This window comes from Apis laboriosa, unplaced genomic scaffold, assembly GCF_014066325.1.
Source record: "Apis laboriosa isolate Shangri-la unplaced genomic scaffold, ASM1406632v1 scaffold26_cov146, whole genome shotgun sequence".
NCBI lineage: Eukaryota > Metazoa > Arthropoda > Insecta > Hymenoptera > Apidae > Apis > Apis laboriosa.
Genome location: NW_025222592.1, coordinates 4,605,439 through 4,615,798, shown reverse-complemented (window position 1 = coordinate 4,615,798; position 10,360 = coordinate 4,605,439). Strand labels below are relative to the sequence as shown.

The window sequence follows — 10,360 nt, the reverse complement described above, 5'->3', positions numbered from 1 at the left end:
AACTCTGTCCAAACTCTGTCACGATCTGTCCAAGTCTATCGTCTACGGTCGAACAGCAAAGAGTTGCCTCTCTTCGGAAGAAATCGGGCGAAGAGAGAGAAAGAAAGAAAGAGAAAGAGAGAGAGAGAGAGAGATGAAGAAGAAATAGATAATAAAAATTACGGGAATACAAGGAAGAAGAAGACGAAGAGAAGTGGAGAGGAGGCGAGAAGAGCGCGTTGGCAAGAAAAATTGGCGGCCACGAATGGAAATTTGTCCGACAAAATGACGCCGGCAAAAATCTCGAGTACCGCTGGGAATCCGAATTCCGCTGGGATTCTCCTTTCCTTCTTTTTCTTTCTTTACTTCGTGTGCGCCGAGTAGGCCAGCTCGTGGGCGGCGTCACCCTGAACACCGGAAATAGGCTCCTGGGGGCCGTGGAAACTTCTGGCCCAACCGCTCGAGTAGCTGTCGCCGTGGCCGTGGTCCGAGCTGAACGTGTGACTGGAGCTGTGATGAGGATGGGCGACCACCTCGTACGTCACGTGTTTCTGCTGGGAGAACAGCTTCTTCAGGCCTATTATACCGGCCAGCAACAGAGCGATCTTCGAGAGGAGCAACGCTTTCCCGACCAATAGCGCGAGCGCTTTGAAGGCGAGACCTCCGATCAGACCGATCTTCAGCACAGCAGCTGCGATCAACGGGCCCATGTTGTTGTTCTTCTTGCCACGACCTGGAAAATCAACCATCTCAACGATCAATCGTTTATACAATAGTTTATATTCGCTCTCTTTAAAAAAAAACGATCGATTCGAAATAATTTTCGTGATGGATTGGATCCGGAAGCGCGACATTCGGATGCTTGGATCGAAGGAACGAAGGCAATTGGGGGGAGAGTAAAAGTCGAGAGGCGGGCGACCAAGATGAACGAGTCGGCCAACTTGCGTAACCGGAGGAGAATAGATTCCTCCAGATTGAAGATCTGGATTTTTGTAATATAGGATCGAAGAAATCTTCCTCGTTGAGAGATTAAAATTTATTAGTTAGATGATAGAATACGAGAGAATATTTTTACCGAAGAATAGATTGAAGATTTGGATTTTTATAATATAGGATCGAATTTGAAATAAAAATAAAAATCTTTCTCATTGAGAGATTAAAATTTATTAATTAAATGATGGAATACGAGAATATCTTTATCAGAGAATAGATTCTTCCAGATTGAAGATCTGGATTTTTGTAATATAGGATCGAAGAAATCTCCCTCGTTGAGTGATTAAAATTTATTAGTTACATGATAGAATACGAGAGAATATTTTTACCGAAGAATAAATCGAAGATTTGGATTTTTATAATATAGGATCGAATTTGAAATAAAAATAAAAATCTCTCTCATTGAGAGATTAAAATTTATTAATTAAATGATGGAATACGAGAATATCTTTATCAGAGAATAGATTCTTCCAGATTGAAGATCTAGATTTTTATAATATAGGATCGAAGAAATCTCGTTAAGAGATTAAAATTTATTAATTAGAAGTGGATGATAGAATACGAGAATATTTTTACCGAAGAATAGATTGAAGATTTGGATTTTTATAATATAGGATCGAATTTGAAATAAAAATAAAAATCTCATTGAGAGATTAAAATTTGATGGAATACGAGAATATCTTTATCAGAGAATAGATTCCTCCAGGTTGAAGATCTGGATTTTTGTAATATAGGATCGAAGAAATTTCCCTCGTTGAGAGATTAAAATTTATTAGTTAGATGATAGAATACGAGAGAATATTTTTACCGAAGAATAGATTGAAGATTTGGATTTTTATAATATAGGATCGAAGAAATCTCCCTCGTTGAGAGATTAAAATTTATTAATTAAAAGTAGATGATGGAATGCGAGAATATTTTTACCGAAGAATAGATTGAAGATCTGGATTTTTATAATATAGAATCGAATTTGATCGAAATAAAAATAGAAATCTTCCTCGTTGAGAGATGAAAATTTATTAATTAGAAGTAGAATGGAATACGTTTACCATCTTGTACGGGAACGTTATCCGCCCTCTCGATGGACAGTCCGAGGTTGAAGGACCCGCTCTCGTCCTCGGAGGCGGAAACTACAACATCGTCCTCGGGCAGGATCCTCCATTTGATGCTCCTCGACTTGACGAACGCGTACACCTTGTTGGCGACGAGGTCGAGGACCTCGGATTCATCGTCTTTGCTCCTCCCTGCCTCGAACGTGATCACTTCCTCGGATGCTTGGCTCGTTTTTCTGATCTCGATGTCGTCGGTCAACTTGATCGACGCCTTCTTCAGCAGCTTGTTCATGTACGTGACCAGCTTGAGCATCACGCAACTGCTCATGTCGTTTTGCGAGCACTTGGAGTTGAGCTTCCTTAGAAGCTCCTCCTCGTACTTGGCCCGATCCGTTAGCGTCACGGACTGCTGCTCGAGGACGCTCATCTTGTCGAGCTTCTCCAACGGGGTTGCCGGGCACAGGGCGGCCAGCAACGAGATCGACAGGAGCAACACCACGGCCTTCATCCTGCCTATCTGCAAAACGAAAAACTTTTCGATTCGACGACGTCGAAGAAATCGAAATCGTTCGTTTCCAATTTTCACGAGAAGAGGAGAAAAAGAAAAATTTGAATCCACCGGGAATGAAGAAATATTCTCTCCGCCCTTCTCTTCACAGAGAGAGAAGATAGTGAGAAGATAGGGAAGACACTTTGGCGATGAGACGATACTCACGGAAATTTAGATTTTCTCGATCGAAGAAGACGAGCGGAAGGAAGCTGGGTGGAAGGAAGCACGGTGCCGCGCCTCTTCTCTCTGTCCCTTTCCTACGTTGAACCGACGGCGGGTCCACCACCCGATGCGTGGATCGAGCGTAGCGAGTATTCTGAACCCGGTCGTCTCGCCCCGGCCGCTTTTATATACGTAGGCAAACCGGCCGAATATGCGTGCACGCGAAAACGCGGTGCGGCACACACAGGTCCACCACACCACGGTGCGCGCTCCGAGCACACGGGGGCGGGTGGTGGCCACTTTTGCCTTTGATACGAGGTTGGCTGCCGGTCGACTGCCGGTCACATGATGAACACAGTGGTGGGATCCACCGTGTGGCTGCGCTCCCGCCTCCCTCCTCTACCCGCGCTCTCATCTCGGCTGAAAAGAGCGCCGACCCCCGACAGAGATCCGAGCAGCGTGCCCGCAAACTGGTTCCACCTTTGCCGGACACCTCGGGACACCTCGGTGGTGGTGTTGGGCACCGTAGTGTGGAGGTCGTCTCTCGAACCAACACACGTCACCGATTCCTGGACTCTCCTGGTGGTGTCCAGCCACGACCCGTGTCGCGAGAACCGTGTCACGGATGTGGAACACGCGCGCAGCCGACCACTTTGTCAGACACTTGACCGAGGAGCTGCATCGGTGTCGCGATCGATTCGCGATCTCCGCGATATTTATATTATTTCTGTACGTATACAACTCCTTTCTGAACTCTTCTCGCACTCTCGAACGTCTTTTTTTTTTTTTAGTTGGTTTTTTGGGGAGAGAGAGAGGGAGGGGCACGTTGTCGATTGCGGTAAGAGGATTTAACAGAGATCGATTCGCGATCTCCGCGATATTTATATTATTTATTGTACAATGTATAGAACTCCTTTCTGAACTCCTCTCGCACTCTCGAACGTCTTTTTTTTTTTTTTTAGTTGGAGTTGGTTTTTTGGGGAGAGAGAGAGGAAGGGGCACGTTGTCGATTGCGGTAAGAGAATTTAACAGAGATCGATTCGCGATCTCCGCGATATTTATATTATTTCTGTACGTATAGAACTCTTTTCTGAACTCCTCTCGAATGTCTTTTTTTTTTTAGTTGGCTTGGAGTTGGTTTTTTGGGGGGAGAGAGAGGGAGGGGCACGTTGTCGATTGCGGTAAGAGGATTTAACAGAGATCGAAAAAGTAAAGTAAATTTGGGGATAAGTTTGAGATGGATGTTGAGTATTCGTTATTTCACGGATTATTTCGCTAATTTCATCGGTTAGTTTCTTTCCAGATTCGTTTCGAGGGAAGGGGAAGAACGGACGGAAGCGATCGGTAGCGATCTCGTGACTCGTGGGCCGGCAAGGAACGCCGGAATCGAGGTGAAAAATATTCTAGAAAGCAACTAGGGGGCCCTCGTTATATTACGCTCGTAAAGAAAGTAAATATCGCGTGCCGTAATAAGAAACAATTAACGGGAGGAGGAGGAGGAGGAGCGTGTGCCAAACGAAGTGTGCCAAGTTCGGAGCCTCCTTCTGCATGATTGCTGCAACTTGCCGCAGCAGAAGATTTCTTTTGCCTGGTTTCGAGCGTTTAAATAAAAAGGAAAAGAAGAAGGAAAAAAAGACATAACACGCGCGATCTCTTTTTCCTAATCGTAGTGGGAAACTCGTGGTGTCTTAACCTGGATAGAAATAAAAGAATTACTCCAACCCGTGGCTCGTCCATAGATGGAAATGAGAAAACATTCGGGACAGAAGCAAGGATTCAAATACGATTTTATTAAGGAGATGGGATAAGAAGAATCAAATATTTGAACAATGCGGTAAAAAAAGAATCGATTGAGCGTAAAGTAAATAAACGGATTCTCTTGGACGTCTTCGTATGAATCGGTGGAAAGGTGGAATACCGTGCTGTTGCCGTTGTTTGCGTTCCGAAATGATACGCGGCTTCGTGGAGGAACAGTTATTGGTGAAGTTATCGGCGAAATCAAGGGGACAACGCTGCAAGTAACGATATCGCGAGATGTCGCCGAGATCCGAGTAATAAAACTAGGCGGTGGAACGTGTAGAAAAACATACATCCGATATCCGCTTTTCATTCTTGAATCGAGTAGCTCTTGCTACTTTCCCGAAACGGGTAAAAAAGATTCAACGTCGAGTTACGAGATCGAACATATATCGACGATCTGAATCAACTTTGAATTTGAACTTGTTGCGGTAATTTTTTTTTTTCGCATTTCTTTCCAGATCTATTTTTTTTTTTTTTTTATCAGAGTTCGCCTCGAGAGTTTTCGGCCGGTTATTAAAATTTTATTCGACTTTCGACTCGTAAACAACGTCGTCCCCTCGAAACTTTCGAAATATTCAAATTTCCAAAGATAATCGGTCAACCGGTCGATAAATCACCCAGTGAAATCTAATTCCTTCGATCGGTGAAATTAAAATTCGATACCGAAACTAAACCGCTAATCCACATGACCTGAAACGCGAACACCGCCGTGTTCGTATCTGAAATCACCGATCGTAGATTTCGCGCTAGAATTTCCATTTCGAGCCGTGAATCGATCGGTTTGTCCTCGAATCCATATATATATATATATATATATATATCGATTCTTTTCATTCGCGTTGAAAAACTCGAAATTACGGATTGGTTTGTTCGATCGGCAAAATGTTGAAGAAAGAAAAAAATAAAGATAAGAGAAAAAATAAGAGAAGTATGCCAGCCGCGGATTCATATATGGTAAACGATTATTCGACTCGATCTTCCAATCCCCGGAAGGTGTTTTGGTTAAAGGTTCGAGGACCGTTACGTCGAATTCCAATTCGTCAGTTTTGAACGCCCACAGCGTGGGTGATCCGATTTTTCAACGATTTTATTTGAAGATTTTTATTTTTCAAGATTTAACATCGATCGTTGTAAATTTTAAATTGGAAAATTTTTCGCGTAACATAGTAGGATATTATTAATACCATTCAAGTTGTCAATCGTGTGAAATTGGAATTTTTGCGACGTTGTTTATACAACGATCACTTGTATAAATTATTGTACTTCAGACACTGTACCTTAGCTTGGCTTGTTCGAGGCTAATGTTTAACATCCTATCTGTCTTGTGGAGAATATCCACTCATTAAATCGCATCTTATCTAAGTAAACACACCTAACTGACCAGGAAAACCGCAGGTATGTACATCATCGATTACATTCATCCAGGTAAAAGCAGGCATACTTTCGTGCCAAACTCTCGTTCATCCAACTCGACGTATATACATATATTCAGCCTCCCAAGTGTTTTATATTCGATTCATTAACAATAATTTTCCCCTTAAATCCTTCCTCAATTTCATAAGTGACTTCCTTTTCTTTCGTTTTGAAAACGAAAAAATACGATTGCAAAGAGACATTTGTATTCGATAAAAAGTTTTTCAAATCGTAATCTTCGCGAATCGAATAAAATTCTCCATAAATTGGATATTATTCGTTCTATAAAATTTCAATAATTCCGGATTTGGATTTAATAAACAGATTCGCCAATTTAAGAAATCGTTCTCTTCGTCCAATTACGAAACTGACGAGGAATCAAAAAAAATTCTCTTAGGCTCGAGAAAAATAGAAAGAAAAAAGAAAAAAGGATCGCGAACAGTCACGTGCGATCTTTGGTCGATTTGCATTGCTCGAGTGCCTTTGATATCTACCTGTTTCGTTAACTTTCTCCTCGGTAACCTTGTTCCCTCATTTTTTTTTTTTTTTTTTTTTTTTCCCCTCCTCGCTTGATACCACTCGTATCGACGATTTGGTCGACCGTGTCACACGCACGCAGGAAATTTCGCTTCCCTTCCCGTGCATCGAACAGCGTGGACGAATATTATTGTTAATTTCAACATTTGTTAATAGGGATAGAGATGTTCGAAAGAATCACATCGTTGAGGCAGGCCATTTAAAAGTGAAATCATCAACGTTTCCGGCCGTTTATATCGCGATATCGTTGTACGAAACGAAGAGACGATGGAACGAGTTTGCGTCCTGTTTTAAAAATTTCTTTTTCCTTGAATATTCAATAAAATATTATAGAGCACGCTTCGTTCCAGTATTCCAGTATTCTCGAAGCAAGGAGGCTTTGCTTTGCAGAATTCTACTTATACAAAAATTTATATATAACAAACATCTTTGTAACGAGTATTAAATAACAGATACTGAGAAATGTATGAAAACCAACGATCCCAACGAAGATAAATGATCAGCAAGAATGATACTGCGCTCTTTTATATTCAGACTAATTAATTCCTAATTACACAATTCTACTCCCTGAAGAATCTCCTTGAAGAAGGATCAATCGTGTAAATCAGACGCTCGCAATGAGAAGCGACGATTCCATTGTGAGACTGGATGATAAGTAAAAACTGGTTCGTAAAATCGATTGTTTTTGCGCGAGACTTTCCGTGTTTTCCGTGTATCGGCCGTTTCCGCTCTTCTGGCTCGAACGAGGCCACTTGGTCAACAGGTCCGCTCCATCCGATTCTCTGGATCGCGAGTGAGAATCGCGTCGAACCGGTTGCCTCTCGTTCCACCTTTTCTTACGGCGAGAGAGAGAGAGAGAAATGGAGAGAGGAAGAGATAGGAAGAAAGAGAGAAAGAGAGAGACAAGATTTTCACGCGACTTCAAACTTATCGCGCGGTTGCGTTTCATCCATGAAGAAGAAGAAGAGGAGGAGGAGGAGAACGAAAGAATGCGAAGTGCTTCGTTGTTCGATCGAGGAATATTATTTTGGAGGACGAGTGGTTCTCCGGCTGTGTTTGCACAGGTGGAAATGTTTGACGAGAGAAAATGGGGTTTGAGAGAGGGGTGGCGAGAAAATGGAAGTTAATAACGACACTTAGTGGCTTAATGACACGTTATTTTGCGCTGGAAAGAATAAAAAAATCCTTGTGAAGGGAAATCGTTAGATTTAGGTGGTTAAAGTTGAGATACATTTATAAAAATTGAAATAGAAATTACAGAAAACAAAGCTTTTTCGATTCGATCTATCTTGAAATTTGCAAGTTTGGATACGTAAAAATATTATTATCTCTTATCGAGGTTGCAGCGTGTAATTTAGAATTAAAAGTGTCTCGTTGCGAAATTTTTCAGAAAATAAAGAAAAGTACGAGAATTCAAATTCTTATGCTCGATTTGCGTTTACGTTGTTGGGATAATATTTTTTCGGTGGCAACGTATGTTTGCGTCGACGTGCAACGATCTATAAAGATACATGAGCGGTGGCCCTCTGCCGTAAACTTGTGCCGTCCCCATTTTTTTGACGCCTTTGACGATCGTGGAAGGAATGCAGAGAAACATGAAAACAAGTAATCTGATATTAATGAAATTTTATACGGCACTACGCTTCGAGCAAGCTTTCCATTCAAAGAGATATTTCAATGAAACAACGACAACAACAACAACAACAACAACAACAATGTCTTTTAATTCCGCAATAAATTTTGTTATAATCCGTTTTTACTACTTAATTATTAATTTTAATTATTATAAGAAATGCAATACGAGAATAATTATGAAAAGTAAAGAAGTAAAGGCGCCGACTGTTATTCAAATTTTGAGAAAGTTTCCGTATTTTTATTTCGTTTAATAATTATTATGTATATAACGTATGAATCGAATCATACAGCTATAATTAAATTTATGAATTTATTAATTGTCCGGAAAAATAATAAAATCTAAAATCTTAAAATCCTAAATGTATAGAGAATAAATTATCACAACTTGTTATTTCGTACATACTCACGCATACTCACACACACACACACACACTCACACACACACACACACACATAGAGAGAACTTATTCAAATTTATAAATGAAAAGTGGACATAGCTGATCACTTACAATATTCGAACGAAAGACTATTGCGTTCAATGATGGCAATGATTTATAATCTAAAAAAAGAGAGCGTATCGTATCCCTTGGATAAATTCTCAAAGAAACATGAAAAGAAATCTTTTACAAAGATTTCTTCGATACAATTCCATCAAACGTAATAATATAAAAAAAAAAACTGTATCATTGTATAGATACAAAGATATCATAATACTATCATCAGGTGAACATCGAAGAGAGCGAAGATGGATGGAAAATTTTCAATATTCGATTCTCTTTATGACTTTATGAGTGGTAATCTCGATAGCCTCGATAAGCAAGTTCCTGTCCATAGGTGTCTCTGTAATATCCAGTTGGATATTCAGGACCGTGGTGTTCCCCGGGATAAGGATAACTGTTTTCCTTGTGATACGGATAAGCTATGCCACTTTGACTGTACACAGGTGGATGATAAGTCTGTGTAAACGGCTTGTAAAGTTTGAAGAAGCCGATTAAACCGGGTATCACGATCGCAAGGAAGCCTAGAAACTTCTTGAAGGACGCCAGGCCCAGGATCAGAGGCAGGAACAAGAGCAGCTTCAGTTTGAACAGCTTCAACACGAGCAGCATGGGGATTAGAAGTCTCTTGAATTGATTACGAGCTGTTAGAAGAAATACAAGATTAATATTATTTAGAAACAGATCCAATAAGTGTACTTTAAAGTCTTTAAAATTAAAATTAACGTAGAAAGAGATATTGAAGATAATATACGAATGTACACATTTTGGAGAATTATTTTTCGCTAATGAATCTTAAATAGATTGATTTATTTGCTCACAGAAAAGGGTATCCTTTTTGTTCTCAAGAGTATCAATTTCGTCGGCGATTTCATCCAAGAATCGCGGCGCGTACACTTCGTTTTCTCCAGTTTCCTCAGAAGGTACGTGCAATTCGATGGCCACGGTTTTCACGAATTTTTCAATTTTTCTCAGAGCGAACTTCATCAGTTGGTCCCATTCAGAGTCTGTAGACCTGAAAAAGAGAAAAAATTGAAATATTCGTAATTGATAAAAAATGAACTGTGCAGATATATTTTTTGGATACCTGGCTTCGCTGGAGTATTCATACGGTTGACGATCGACCTCCTGCACGATGTCATTCGACATCCTGACGATCTTCACGTGTTCGTTCATATCGTAGCGAGGCTGGTCGAAGAAATCGGAGAAATAACCCAAAGCCTGAGATTTGAAGCATTCAGCTAGATCGCCGTTTAAACATCCTTGATTCGTCTTTGCCACGTAAGGATCCACGTTTCGATCCACTCCGCCTATCCAATCGAAAAGTCCCTTCCCTTGCCGCGTCTTGTTGAAATTCGCCCGTTCTTCCGGCACGTGATTCTCTGAAATTTTCGAAAAATCGAAAAATTCTCGAATTAGATCGATTTACAAATTTCGAAACCTCTTTCTTCGTTCTTTCGAAATTGTCTCGTAATTTACTTTCCAATATTTCGAAATTTTCCATTCGTGTCAAAATCGAACGTTTCCAAATGACTCACCGCGTGCCTCGGATCCGGAAGTTCCATCCTCGAATGTGACCGACAGACACGGTACCAACAGCGTCAACAACACCACGTAACCTATCGTTACCGGCAATTGCACTAGTCGCATTCTTCTGAACGTCGCACGAATCCTGCAATCACCTTTCCTTTATCGACACACTCGCGAAAACAACATCCTCTCTCAACGCGAAAATATATACA

The 10,360-nt window shown here is 40.9% G+C and overlaps 2 protein-coding genes across 2 annotated transcripts; both read right to left on the bottom strand.

Annotated features, from left to right (window-relative positions):
• Positions 1–341: 341 nt before the first annotated feature.
• On the bottom strand, positions 342–2,532 carry LOC122713905. Its single transcript, XM_043934731.1, has 2 exons — positions 2,022–2,532; positions 342–712 (listed from the first exon to the last, which is right to left on the bottom strand). Exons 1-2 carry the CDS (start codon positions 2,530–2,532, stop codon positions 342–344), a joined length of 882 nt encoding a protein of 293 aa, XP_043790666.1.
• A 6,374-nt stretch (positions 2,533–8,906) lies between these two features.
• On the bottom strand, positions 8,907–10,268 carry LOC122713903. Its single transcript, XM_043934728.1, has 4 exons — positions 10,157–10,268; positions 9,706–10,000; positions 9,440–9,633; positions 8,907–9,262 (listed from the first exon to the last, which is right to left on the bottom strand). Exons 1-4 carry the CDS (start codon positions 10,266–10,268, stop codon positions 8,907–8,909), a joined length of 957 nt encoding a protein of 318 aa, XP_043790663.1.
• Positions 10,269–10,360: the final 92 nt, after the last annotated feature.

Excerpts from the sequence above, each read along its gene's own strand:
- LOC122713905 (XM_043934731.1), bottom strand. The coding sequence starts at position 2,532 with ATGAAGGCCGTGGTGTTGCTCCTGTCGATCTCGTTGCTGGCCGCCCTG. Across the intron at positions 713-2,021 it reads TAACGTTCCCGTACAAGATG|GTCGTGGCAAGAAGAACAAC; the intron begins GTAAACGTATTC and ends TTGATTTTCCAG.
- LOC122713903 (XM_043934728.1), bottom strand. The coding sequence starts at position 10,268 with ATGCGACTAGTGCAATTGCCGGTAACGATAGGTTACGTGGTGTTGTTG. Across the intron at positions 10,001-10,156 it reads TTCCGGATCCGAGGCACGCG|AGAATCACGTGCCGGAAGAA; the intron begins GTGAGTCATTTG and ends CGAAAATTTCAG. Across the intron at positions 9,263-9,439 it reads CAAAAAGGATACCCTTTTCT|CTCGTAATCAATTCAAGAGA; the intron begins GTGAGCAAATAA and ends TTCTTCTAACAG.